Source organism: Solea senegalensis, linkage group LG1, assembly GCF_019176455.1.
Source record: "Solea senegalensis isolate Sse05_10M linkage group LG1, IFAPA_SoseM_1, whole genome shotgun sequence".
NCBI classification, from domain to species: Eukaryota; Metazoa; Chordata; class Actinopteri; order Pleuronectiformes; family Soleidae; genus Solea; species Solea senegalensis.
The window spans coordinates 1,492,936-1,507,419 of NC_058021.1; the positions used below are offsets into that span (position 1 = coordinate 1,492,936).

The window sequence follows — 14,484 nt, forward strand, 5'->3', positions numbered from 1 at the left end:
TGCACTAAGACATGGACGCTCACTCTCACTGGAAACATGAATGTCTGCAGTGACGTGGGAAAAAAACCCGACTGATTTTAGCCACTGAACACTTAACTGAAGTCTATAAACATTTTGCCATGAGATCAATTGTTTCTGACTGGAAACTTTGTGAAAAGCACTTACTCTTCTGCACCAAAGTCTGGAGAGAGCCTCATTGTTCAAAAGTGTTATTTTGTGATTTGTGTGTGAAGTGTTCACATTAACATAAATGAAACAAAGTTATGAAACTAGGCAGCAACAGAGCAACAAGTCAAGACTTTGGTGCAGGAGAGTGAGCAGATTATACTTTATTTATACTATTAAGTGGAATTTCAATAGGCATAGATTTTCTGAGGTGATCAGTTTTATATTGTGTTGTCACTGAGAGTGCAGGAGGTTCACACAGCTACTCTGAAAAAAACTGGAAATATTCCTTTAAATGTGGACAAACGTAAACTGTCAATGTGTTAAAATATAAACTAATGGCCTTGCACCAGTTTGACATCATGGATGAGGACAACGCTATGCTACAGCTACCCTTTAAACTACATCATCATCGTCATCATCATCATCATCACAAGAATTCAAAAGAGAAACAAAGTGACAGAAGAGTCCAGTGGAGCAGTCAATGTTCTTAAGTCAAGATTCTCTAAACACAAATAATTACTCAGCATGAGGAAATTCAAAGGTGACAAATACAGTACATTCACTCATTCATGTCATAGAATACAGATTTTTTTTTAATGGTTGAAAATGGGTCTAATTTGATCATTCTTTCATTCATTCATTCATTCATTCATTCATTCATGTTTCCATCGATATGAACACGGTGACTTTCACTTCCAGCTCCAGAGGTTTAGAAAAACAAAAGTGTTGATGCTTCATGACTCTGCCCAGACAATACTGATAAAGACATGTAACTAGAAGGTGTTCAACAATAGGCAGATCTGTGCTTATTCCAGAAATAATAATAATAATAATAATAATAATAATAATCAAACAATACCACCTGCACTCCTGTGGTTTAAATGAAACAAATAAAAGTGAAGGCAGGGAACAGTTACTGTGTGTAAATCTAACAAACTCCAGCAGAACACGTTTCATGACACAGAGAAATATCAGGAATACACACTACATGTACTAAACCTACATGTTTGCTAATAGACTTTAAAAACCACAGCGTTAAAGCTGTTTGTTGATATACAACTTAAATAATAATAGTAATGTTAAAGAGCTCTATATTCTCTACATACACAATTTTAAATTGTGCAGAATAAAACGTTTCTGACTGTATTTACTGCCTTTTCTCTAACATTTGACATTTTGAACAGGTCAGTGAGTCTTGACTTAGAGATAGAGAACACTAATGCACATATAACATGATCAAATATCTCCTGTGGGTCCAAAACCAGTCTGTTCCCAGCATCAGCTGATGAGGGAGGGGACAGCTGATGAGGGAGGGGACATCTGAAGACATGACAGCAGCTTTATGTGTTTGAAACTGTAGTTGATGACATACAGAAGCAGATTAATCTGTGTGTGTATGATGAGCACTGACCAATCAAATAATGTCTGTGCATTTAATCCAGATTTAAACCAGATATAAAAAGTGGAAAAACAAGCTTCATCATCTCACTGGTGTCATGTCACTTTTGAAACCTACTGGACAATAATGTGCTGTGCTTTATCGTCGATCATCTTTATTTAAATGACATTATTTTCTATTGAAGAAGAGCTGAAACTAGTGACTGTTACCATAACTCTGAGATTTAATTGTCCCATAGCGCCCCCGGTGGCTATTCAATGAATTGTAACTTCCTGATAGGCCTCAACCTGTAAACCAGAAGACGACGTCACATTGTGATACTTTATAAGAGAATAAGAGAATACCATCCAGACACGCATGTAACCATGTTGTTCAGAGTCGGCCATGACAGTCACCGCTCTGCTAACCACACTTAGTATATAGTGAGTGAACATGACTAAGTGAGCGAGTGAACAGTTCAACAGCCGGTCGAGCAGAGGCTTCAGAGGAATGAGCTCAATGAGAAGTAATAGTTTCCCCTCACACTGCACCGCTCTCCACTGCACCGCTCACACTTCATCAATGGCAACACGCCCATTCGCTTTATTTCAATGTGACTCTGCCTCTTCTTCACCATCTTCAGTGGGATTCAGTGGGTCGTCCTTTAACTGGAGGGTGGGGGTTTGATTCCCAGCACTGCCAGCCAACATGCTGATGTGTGGACAGCCCATGGCAAAGTATCAGGGCATTGGACTCAGGGGCACACAAGTCTCCTGCCCCGGGGCTAAGACATCTAACCCCACGTTGCTCATGACGGCTGCATGTGTGAGGGAATGGGTGTGAATGGGTGAATGCCAGAGCTGTCGTGGTCATCAAGACAAGAAAAGTAGGATATAAATATAGAGCATTTTGACGTTAAAAAGTATCACATGACAGTGGAGGTGTGGCAGAAGAGAAAGAAACATACCATCACCCACTTCACCCTCTCACCACGTCCATGTGATCCATCGTGTGGTGAACGAAAAGCCTTCATCGCCGCTAACATGTCGTTACATAACAGGGCGACAGATACTGGGATCAAAAATGCATCAAGAACTCATCATTTAGTAAAACGCCTGCAGGAGAGACTTAGACTCGTGTGTCGTGCTTGGACACTGAGTTGTTTGGTCGATGTTTGACTTAAGTAAACCTGAACTAAGGAATTCAAACATCAAAGTCATAAATGGAGACTTCTGTGTGCTGTGATGATAAAATCAGTGATTTTCTCGAGTTGTTAAGGTGATTTTTTTACTAAGTGGCTAAAACCTGATGGTTCTGGGGACTGAGTCCGGTCAGTGTCAGTACCTCATCCAGTTAAAGTTAAAAAAACTGAACTAACCTGAAGTGAGAATGTCATAGTTACAGATGAGAGACGCTTCCATCCTCGCTCGTCCTCATTACGACACAGTCACTGATCCAGTCGGTAAATCAACAGGAAATGAATCATTTCACATGACGCAGTGTGTGTGTGTGTGTGTGTGTGTAGAGTTTATTGTGCCTCTGTTGGTCTTTCCCACAGAACCGGTTGTGTTTGTCCAAAACCAGTTAAGAATGGGCAGACTTTACCTCCTCTTCCTCCTCTTCCTCCTCTTCTCCAGATGTCCTTCTTCTCCAGCTTGTGCAGATGTTACTTCTTATCACCGTTTTGAAATATTTGTTCGTAGGACGGTGGCGGGTGATTGCAGTAAGACGGAGGTGGAGGATAGGGGGCCATCATCATATGGGTGGAGCCAGGCTGTGCTGGATACGCTGGGTGCGTCATGGTAACCCCAGGGTCACCACCTGTCATTCCGTTGACCCCGAAACCCTGCATACTTCCTGGCTGCTGGGAAACTGGAAATAAGATGAGAAGTGTTATCATTTCATAACGATTCATTTGCTCTGTTTATTTTAGTTATTTATTTATTTATTTATTTATTCATTTATTCGTTTATTTGTTTGTTTATTTATTCGTTTATTTGTTTATTTATTAATTCATTTATTTGTTTATTTGTTTATTTATTTATTTGTTTATTTACTTATTTTAAATACCAGATTTCACCACGTGTGATTCGTAGTATTGATAGCAGCACTGAGTGCAGCACACATGCCTTCAGCTTCAGTAATCTGGACAAAGCTCAGCCCTAAAACAGTGGAACTGTGAAGTTTGGCTGCAGTTCTTCTTCATCTCTGCTTCAGCAGTGTAAACAGTCTGCCTGCAGGACAGATTGACATTGTTTGGAGTGTTCCATTCAATTTTCTGCTTGGATGACAGAGTGAAATTTCATTCATTTATGAGAAACCTTCACCAACAACACTCTCAGGTTTTCCATGAATCGCACACAGCTGATTAAAATAAGACTGGAGTTTGTCAGTTACTCAGTTTAAACTAAGAAACGCCAAAGTTACAATAGTGACATGAAGATTAGATAATAATTAAAATCTCTCAGACAAGGTTTGACAAAGTTAAATGAGCTCTTTTCACCTTCGTACCGTTCACTTGCATAAATCCTCCCTTTGTAATTTCAAACAAAGGATTTTCATAAATCATTTTAGTGACTGGTTTCCTTATCTGTATTTAAGCTGTGAAGCAAAGTAATTCCACTTCTAGTCATTATAGTTCTCTTGTACTTTGACAGGATCTGCTGTAATCATGGCTGCCAGCAGGGGGACCTAATGAAATCTAAGCCAGCTCAAGAACATGTTGCTGTTTTATTTCACTGTTGAACAGCATTTTCTGACTGAAAAGCAAAGTTAGTGTCGCGTTGATTTGAAATCCTTTGCTTAAATGTACCTCAGTGACACAAACATTAAAAACGCTGATTTTCTCTATTGACTTTGGTGTGTTGAGTGCTAGCTTTACAAACGTCAGTTTCCAGTCAGACTTTTGTCGTCGAACAGTGAAATAAAGCATCAAATATCTGCTGGATGTGACACAGACGTCAAGATCTTTACTGAGTCAGTCTTTCCCTGCCGCACTTCAAAAAGATGAACTGTCCCTTTTCCATTCAGAGGTTGTGTGTGTGTGTGTGTGTGCGTTGCGTGTGTGTGTGTGTGTGTGTGTGTGTGTGTGTGTGCGTACCCGGTGTGGTGACGGGATGCCTGGTGAAGGAGACGTTGAACGCTGGCTCATCTCTCAGAGGCGACGGGTACATGCGTCTGCGTATGAACAAACCGGCGCCGCAGCAGAACAACACTCCCATCATCAGCAGAACCCTGAGACACAGAGAAGCTTTAACATCATAAACACAACTGCACGCTGCTGAGGAAATGATTTGTCACGTCATCTTAAGTTGATGACAATCTATGAGATCAACTTATATTAGACCACAATGGGGAAACTGACACTGAGTTCATTTCTGTTCATTCATGAAATTTAGTTGAAATTTCAAAACTCTTTCACGATGAAGTAACTTAAACGAAAAGAACATTTTTTATTTTATTAATTAATTTATTATTATTAATGATATAATGAATATAAAACAGACGTGGACGTTGATGTTTAGGTGAAGATGAATGATGAGCATCAGTGGTGAAAAGTAACAGCAGGGTCTGTCACTGACAGGAAGTGTTAGCATCAATGTTAACGTCGCCTGCAGTGAGTGAAGACGAGACTGATGACAAGTGATGAAGATTCAGAACACAAAAACAATTCAACAATATCAACATGTTCTGTCATTTCTCTCAGCCTTTTTCATCTCTCCACTCACTTGTACACTGGCTGACAACAGACACATCCCATAATGAGTCAACAGAATAAACATGCTGACTAACCCAATATAATCTTTGCAGAGATAAAAGTTAGGTAAGTAATTCAGGTTCAAGAAACTCTTCCATTTACTGTGTTTCCACAGATGGAGCTAAAATGTATGTGTTTCTACCAAACATTCACACAAATGAAAATATTAATATTTTTACTTAAAGTATTACAGCGTTCAGCTAAAGTGTAAGTGTTCGATTGAATAAATATCACACAAATACAAAAAGTCGGAGAGTGATTTGAATTGTGTGTATTTTCGATGTGTCAGTGTTGACTTTCATAAGAGGAAAACACAGAAGCATCAGCAGTCACAACAAAGTCACATGATCGTCAACAAAAGCAGCAGATCAGCAGAATGTGCGACTGCTCTAAAAGTCGCTAAATTCTCACTTTTGATGCATCTTTTGTTTTTATGTTGTTGTTTTTTTTGTCCTATAAACATCTGCTTTTGTCTTGTTTGTCTTAAAAGTCAACGTTGAAAGGAGACAGTGAAATGCACTGGTGTTCTAATCTGGTGTTAATACCCCGCCACACGCTGACTCGTGTTCAGTGTGTTCAGTGTGTTCAGTGTGTTCAATGTGTTCAGTGTGTTCAGTGTGTTCAATGTGTTCAGTGTGTTCAGTGGCACGACTCACCAGAAGTACCATAGTCTCTGGATGGAAAGTGCTCTCACGCAGCAGCGAGTCCCGCAGCAGTCTTCATATGAGCGACATCTGCAACACACACACAGAGAAACTGTAGGTTTATTTATTTACCACACAGAAATTCAATGTTTAAACAGAGAGAATCAGGTGGCACACAGTGGAGCACATGGCTAACACTGTTGCCTCACAGCAAGAGGGTTGCTGGTTCATCCCGGTGTGGGCCTTTCTCTGTGGAGAGAGCATTTTTCTCCAGTTTCCTGCCACAGAACAAAAACATGCTGAGGTCAAGAGGACGCTCTAAATTCACTGCAGCTGTGTGTGTGTGTGTGTGCGTGCATGTGTGTGTGCGTGTGTGCCTCTGTCAGCTGGGACTGTGACCTTGCTGTGGAGACGTGAAGGACGTGCAGAAGTGTGATGCACATTGCTATATTAACAACATCAACACACGTCTCGCTCACGTACCGAGATCACGTGAGACTTGAGCCGACTACCACAACACTCTGATGCTAAGGAAGTGTAAGAGAACACTAATCTACAAAAACAGAAACTGCAGCTGTTATTGCTACGATTTCAGAGCATAAAGAAAAGCTTCATACTTATGTCATTTATACATCATTCAATCACTGTCCTTTTTTTAAATGAAAAACTAGTCCTGAACGCGGTTAAATGTTTTCAGGTTAATGTATTTATATTAAAGCGGGTTTAAAGCGTCGCACAGATCACAGATTTAAATGTCCCAGTTCAAATATGCTGATATATAGAACTGCCCAGCTCGACATTCTGCTTATTCTAACCTGGAAATGTAAGAGAAATTTGCCTGAAACACGATCAATGCAGCATTGTTATTCAGAGTTGATTCATTTCTCTTTTTCTGTAGGTTTAAAGGAACCACTGCTGACTGTGGATGTTGTATTTTTCCATCGTTTTCCATCCAGAACATAGAAAACAAAATGGTTTTCACAAACATCTTCATACAAACTTCAGGTAGGTACAGCGGCCCACGCGCCGGTGAACAGACCTTTGTTGTCATGGTTACAATAATAAACACAAAGTGAATCAAATCATCATGATTAAAGAAAAGTCACAGTTTGGAACAAAAAGGATGAAGAACATTGTTAGTTTAAATGAAGACACATGCTCAGTGTGGACTGCTCGGATCATCCCACTGCACCAACTGTACGACCACAATCATATAGAACTAAACATGATAGCAGACATGATAGACAAAAACACAGTGGAGCAGTGGATCAACAACTCCTGTGTGCTGGGATGTGGAGATGTGGAATAACAAAGGTCAGTTTGTCTTTTTCAGGTTTCTGTTTTTGGACTGGACTATCGTTGGTGGTGATGTGCTGTTGGGTTTAAAATAACTATTACTATTATTTCAGGGTTAAAATACATGGAGTGAACCAAAGAAAGGGAGCAGCCCACATTAAACCATGTATTAAACCATTTCAGTTCACATTCATTCATATTTTCTTTAATGTTCTACTAAGTGGAGGCAGCAAACAATTCATTTACTATTAAATTAGCGTTTAAATACATTTACCTTACTGTATTTCTGAGGTATAAAAGTATAAATGTTTTGTTACAGTTATTATTTTTAAGTTGCTAAAGCCATACACCGCAAAACAAAACTAAAAAGAATGATACATTAAAACAATTCATTGTCACATGGTCACTCAACAACATGTATCAAGTGGAAAAAAGCATTTTGGAAACTCTGACCGTTAACATGGAACAAGGAGCAGTGTGGTACTTACATGAAGTAGATGGGGTATCCACCTTCAAAATACCAGCAGTACTTCTTGGCTTCCACACACTGTAAACGAGAATGCCAGGTTTAGAACCAAAATAAAACCCACTGCTCACACATACATGACTGTAGAGGCCACTGTGACAGCAACCTTACAGACAACGACCAGTGTGGACGAGTCAGCGCGACAATGTGATCCTCAATATCAACTGAACCAAGGAGATGTTTGTGCTTGTGACCGTATGATGCTGCTGTTGTCTTTGTAATATTGTTTTTAATCTTCTAATGAATCACTACACAGACACAAATTGACAAATTCAGCCACTTTTATCTCACAGGAGAGAAACAACTCCCAGCACACATGGATACTGAGGAGATAATCACACAGGTGGAGTTTTATTACGTGTACTGTTTATTATTGAATATTTTGAGATGTAACATGTCGAGAAGAATAAAGAAAAACACAATCAATATTCTGAAGATTCTCTGCTGTTTTCTCACAAGAACACAGAATAGAGCTGATTTGATCAATATAAGAAGACCTGCTCTTTTAATGACCTCAGTCAGTATAGAACTACTACAGAACTCTTTCTAAGTTTCAAGTCAATATTTAAATCAGTTCAAAGAAGAATATTTTCAGATTTGATATTTTATTAGTCTGAGCATCAGTAAAACTGGGATTGAGACGTACGCGGCTAATCTGTGTGTGTCCAGCCTGTTGTTATTCTGAGAGCGTCTTACACCACCGCTCTGTCACTGTCCCCCAGCATCAGGTGGTGCATTTCGAGGCTCAGATCAGAGTGTGAACCAACAGTGGATATCTGCTAAGCCTAACCTGGATATTTATCCTAAACCTAACCTCCATTCTGACTTTTATTTTAAATGCACTGCCAGTAGCTTTACACTGGAGTTAAATGAAAGCCGTGCGACAGACGTTTACCGTGTGCATCTGTAAGGTGACAGTTGTACATGACGCTCTCGGATGAGAAAAAAGATTTTATGATGTTTAAAATCAAGAACATGGGGTGTGGAGTTGTTTTCTTGTGGATACCGGGGTGGAATGAAGTCTGTGATAAATTAACCAATACTGCTCTGCTAAATGGCACGGATAACTGGAATGTTGAAATCTTGAGTGTTTTACTATCTGCAAAGAAAAAATTAGAGCTCCACTGGCAGAAATGATTTCTCTCTGCAGAGAGCAGATCATAAAATCTGGAAGAAAGAAAGAAATTCAATCATTTGAATTGGGCAAAGGCTGGACCACTGTGGATTGGCCAGTTATTTGAAGGTGTTTGGTAAACAGCCAGATGGTCTGTGTTTGGAAAGAGTATTCCATTTTATATTCTCCTGTAACACTTGTTCTGTGACTTTGTTAGATGTGGGTGTGCTTACTTTGTCACTGAAATCTATATTTGGAGTGGAAAATAATTCCCAAGCTATTGGTACTGCAGTCCTAAAATGTCTCCACCCGACTGAGCTGAATGTGAAAACCTCAAACTTCTCAGCATTCAGGACAAACAACTGTCATTTACGAGTAAGAACAAAGAAGCAATTTGTAAACTCTATAAACAGATTATGCAAAACTCACATTTTGACTCCGCAACATTTTTAATTTGAATAGTGGAAGTTCAGAGACCTGGCTTCATCATCTATTTTCCTCAAATCCCCAGCGAACCTCCGGTGGAGGATAAAGCGCTAGATAATGAATGGATGAATAATAATAACCACAGGCCGAGTATCACAGACTCTTCATGTGCACTGCAAATCTGTTGGACGCCACAGGGCATGCAGTCAACCACGCTTGGTATGTCCTTGGTACTGGACAGGACAGGTAAAAGATTTTCTCTATGGAAAAGGTGTGAGAGAGAACGTTCAATGTTCAGTTCAAAAACAGTGAGATGAAGCAGCAAACACACATTTAAATAAACCATAGTCATTAAAGGTAATAACGTGTAGTAACGTGTGCTTTTCTAATGCTGGGTCTGTGTCAGAACCTCATACAAAACCTGAACTATCCCTTTAATCTCTGCCATCTGTAAATTATTAATGCACAGTTTTATTTCCAATGCTATTTTGTTTTAGTATCTTTATTTTAGGCTCCTTCTATTATAAAGCTTTGATGCTGTTGACATCTGTACATACTGTACTGTATGTTTCACACATTCTGATTCAATTCCTCTCATCCTTCATCCTCTCATCCTTCATCCACCCACCTCTCCTTCTTCCTGTCTTATTGATCTCTGCTGAGCGCACAGATGACTCCATCATTAGCGAGCAGCAACAGGCCGACAGGCATCATTTGGATGTCGGTGTGTGTTTCAGGCTGATGTGGAGACACACAGTCACAGAGCTGGAGGAAGCAGGGGGAGGTGTCACGTCGAGGGAAACACAGCTGTTCATCTTCTTGTCTGTCTGAATGCATTAGTGTGGCTTCCTGTGTTCCTCTGCTATTAGGACGGCAGGTTTCACTGCCTGCTTAAAGTGATAGTTCACTTTGCTTGAAATGTGCTCGTATGAAGTACTGACAGTTGTGAAGTAGGGAAACCTGGCTCTCAGCAGTGAAGGAAAAACACATTTGAGCCACTTAACCAAAGACTCACGCTATGCCTGCTTAAGTCTCTGATAACATTTCACTCTCCTACACCAAAGTCTCTAGCTTTTTTAGCAGCTGGTTCACTGCTGCCTCGTCTGGTAAGTTTGTGTCACTTAAAGCTACAACCCTGCTAGCATAGCAGCCTAATTTTACAAGGCTGTGACATAATAATAACAATAAAAAAGTTACAAACAGACAACATTACTGGAGTTTATATGGCTTGTATTTGAAGGTCTCCATCACAAAATCAATAGTTTTTTAGTGAGAAACAACTCCTGCTGCATTTACGAGCACTGTACAATCGACTATAACAAGACTAAAACAATCAGAAATGCTCAAAGGCTGCTTTTAATGGCTGGGCAAATACTTTTTAGTAGGGTCAGGAGAAATCTGAGCTCACAGCCTCAGTATTGATAAAAGCCTGGCTACATTAAAGCCATTAAAATAATCAAATAGAACTGTTTAAATGTCATAAAGTTAGTGTCTGGCCTTGAGTTTACAACAACTATTAAAAAGACACAGCATAAGCAGCACCAGCATGAACACAAAGCTTCCATTAAATCCAAATCCGTAGAGAAAATCACTGATTTTAGAAGACGCCATTCAGGAGTTCAGCTCCATCAGTGACTTCATATGTGGGTTTTTGTAACTTTGGTATTTGAAATCATTTGTTCAGATTTATCTCAGTGAAATAAATGTACCAGCGCCTGTGTCCCCAAGAATTAAAACACAGATTTTTGTATTTTCTAAATAGTTTATCATCACTTGCTATATTTGTGGAGCAATTCAAATAATCTAGCTAGTTAAGTAATGTATGAATCTACTGTTTGTGGATTTTTACTCTGTGTGAAATAAATAGGCTACATGCATGCATACAAACTATGACAACCTCAGTTAATGACAAATACAAAACGTGCTTAATGTCTGTCAACTGTCTGGAAGAAACACAAACATATACTGGGTACATGCACTGTGCCAACACTTAACTGAAGTTCAGCAAGCCGAAACACTCAATAACCCGAGTGTGCTGGTACTTGAAGTAAAAGAATTAATATTTTCTGAAAAAAAAACACTTCCTTACATGTTGAGCTTAATAAATGATTGATGTTTACCAGATGTAATTTAACATGGTTGATGTGTGAATCGGATAAAACACAAGATCCATGAACACATTCCTTAAAAAATGCCTTCAATAAAAACAAAAGACACGTGTTGCAGCACAGTATTTTATTTTAGCTCAGTGTCAGTCTCCCTCTCTCTCTTCTGTCTCTACCTCATCTCCCTCTTGTCCTTTCTCTCCCCTCATTTTCTGTCCCCCACCTCTCCCGCTGTCCCCCATTTTTCCTTTCACCCCAACTTGATTGAGGAGCCAGATGACGCACATCTCTGAGCCTGGTTCCTGTCAGAGATTTCTTCCTGTTAGAGGTTTTCTCTCCACTGATGCCTAGTGCTTGATCATTGTGTGAACTGTTGGGGTTCTCTGCTCTCCTTGATGTTGTCTATGTACAGTGCCTTGAGATAATGTATGTTATGATTTGGCGCTATACAAATAAAATTGAATTGAATCGAATTGAATTTACAGACATTCAGTTTGTTGAAGTGGCATAATGTAACTGAAGAGGAAATTTTCTGTCAACTTTGTTGGGTCAGGGTCAAAGGTCGGTTATGTGGTCTAATAAGGAGCTATGACATGAACAATTGAAGAAACAGAGTGAGTTCCAACATTTGAGTATTCTGTTTTCTTTATGAGATTGAAAAAAAAACTTTGGCTGAAGCACAACACCTTGACCTGTAACACACAGATACATGACTTTTGTACAATTTTTTGTTTTTTATACTCTGCGTAAAAAAAAAAAAACACTAGGAAAGGTTTTAGGCTGTTTCAGAAAGCAGGAAACTCTGAGCCTAACAGCTAAAATACATGGGAAATGGATGTGGGACGTGTACATATCCCGGATGCAATGTTTTTTTTTTTACCTGCTACAGTCAGTGGCCTGTGGTTGCTGCCAGCTATAATGTGTGCATGTTGAGTTTAGCTAAGTCATAATGAAGTTTGTTCTGAAGGTTTAAGAAGCTTGGCTACTTCACTTGCCTTCTGGTACAATGAGGTATTTTTTTCATAATTTTAAACAGATTGTACTTGTTTTCTACACTGTTTTATGTCGGAGGGCTGCATAGCTGCACGTAGAGAAAAAAAATACATGAGCTGTGGAAACATTCAGTAGGGTCGTGGCTCCAAAAGCCATGTAACAGTTTCAATTAGATACTGTATAATCGGGCATGCTGCAGCAGCTATGTCACACCACATGCACCCCATGTATTTTTTCTCTCTCAAGTTGTCGGATTCAGGACTGAAACTCTGAGTTGGTTGAACCTGACGGAATTCATGTTCATGGTCGTTACATCCCCGTTACAGCCCACGTAACAATGGTAAACAAAAAAAGCCTTCATAAATGGATCTCTGATACTACGATTCTAATGCATGTATATGCAAATTGAGAAGATTTATCTGTAAATAAATTGGTAAAAAGTATCAATAACTTAACAATAAAGTTTTATTCTGTGTTCCATTAGTTAATCATCTAACATACTTACATTTCCTTGAATCAAGATTTGCTATTCACAGTCTATTTAAGAAAGTAATTTTTTCTGCTGCACCACAATCTTCTTCACTCAGAAATATTAACATATAGGCTTATCACAAATATTATTTGAATTGTATTTTTTCTTCATTGTATAAATTCTATTCTGGCAAACAGTGGGAACTGTTCGCCATAGAGGGGAGGGAAATTCCGATGACCCTCTCCGCCCCCCTGATGATCCTCTGCAGGGCTTTTTTGTCTGACATACTGCAGTTGGAGTACCATGTGGAGATGCAGTATGTCAGGACGCTCTCAACTACACCTCTGTAGAAGGTCGTGAGGATGCTGGGTGGCCTTCTTTGATCCTTCATGTCTAACGCTTCACACCGATTTTGAATTTCAAAACTGTGATCATACATTATATACTCAATAAACATTGTAGTGTACTTATGAAAAAAAAGGACATGCATTATGCTGGGCTTTTGCTGGACAATTAATGCGCCTCCATGCAAATTTTTTTATGGACTGAATCAATGAGGAAACGGCTTATGTGATACACAGAGAAATAAAACAATTTTTTTTCCTTTGCTTGGTGCGTACCTTTACTCAATTTCTGCTAGTTGTTACAATGTGTTACGTGTTTTTCTGGCTGGTTTGGACAAGATGCATTTTGGTAATGCGACTGCATGTGGCTTCACTACTGATCACTGCAAGTTAGCAAAGAAAAGTCAGAAATCAACATTAATCATGTCTCTGGTTAATGTTAATGTAAACTGTGGCCGCTTCAGAGTGGCAACCAACACTCAGGTAATTAAATAAATAATTGAATATTGTGTATTGGATCCTGATTCAATGACCCGAATGAAGCCTGACTTTTCCAACCAATAATTGCCCAAAGTCAAATTAGTCTGGGACCAAATTTATTAATGCATGCAAAACAAAACTTACCCTTTTTTTTCTTAAGCCCCTCCTTTTTTAACTGGGAGTCATTTCCTCTCTTCCTCTTCTTCATTGCTGCAACAGTGGTAGAGGTAGAACAAGAAGAAGAAGAGAGAGACGGACAAGGGACAAGGTTCAGGACAAATACAGTCTCCTCTGTGTGGTCACGTTGCTCCTCGTCGATGCTGTGGCCCTGCTCCATGGCAAGACTGCTGTGTTGCTCCCCGTCGGGGGTGTGCCCCTGCTCCATGGCGAGGCTGCTGTGCTGCTCCATGGCGAGGCTGCTGTGCTGCTCCTCATCCTGGCTGTGGCCCACACCCACGACGGGGCTGCCACCCTGCTCCATGGTGGGGTTATCAGGCTCTGCTGATGGGTCAGTGTTGGGCTGCTGTTCTGTTGAGGTCATTAAAATATGTTTTACCTTTTTTACTCAAATTAAAACTCAAATATATGTTTCAAACAAAGGCATTCTGAACAAAAAATCTTGCTTTTACCCTTAGTCAAAAGAAATTCATAAGCCCTCCTCATCTTCTCCAAGAAGTTTTTGGTGGGAGATGTGAGGAGCAAATGGGTTATTATGTCAGCTACCCACTTGTTAGAGGCCTTCTTGTCTTTTTTTCCGATAAATAAAATGGGCTTGTAGCCT

At 39.7% G+C, this 14,484-nt stretch overlaps 1 protein-coding gene across 1 annotated transcript; it reads right to left on the reverse strand.

Moving 5' to 3' along the window:
- Window positions 1–633: 633 nt before the first annotated feature.
- Window positions 634–14,112, reverse strand: vopp1 (VOPP1 WW domain binding protein). The gene is made up of 6 exons (XM_044044752.1): window positions 14,007–14,112; window positions 13,168–13,278; window positions 7,732–7,804; window positions 5,960–6,037; window positions 4,647–4,780; window positions 634–3,418 (listed from the first exon to the last, which is right to left on the reverse strand). The coding sequence occupies exons 1-6, from the start codon at window positions 14,110–14,112 to the stop codon at window positions 3,213–3,215; spliced, it is 708 nt and encodes a 235-aa protein (XP_043900687.1). The 3' UTR covers window positions 634–3,212.
- Between the last annotated feature and the right edge of the window lie 372 nt (window positions 14,113–14,484).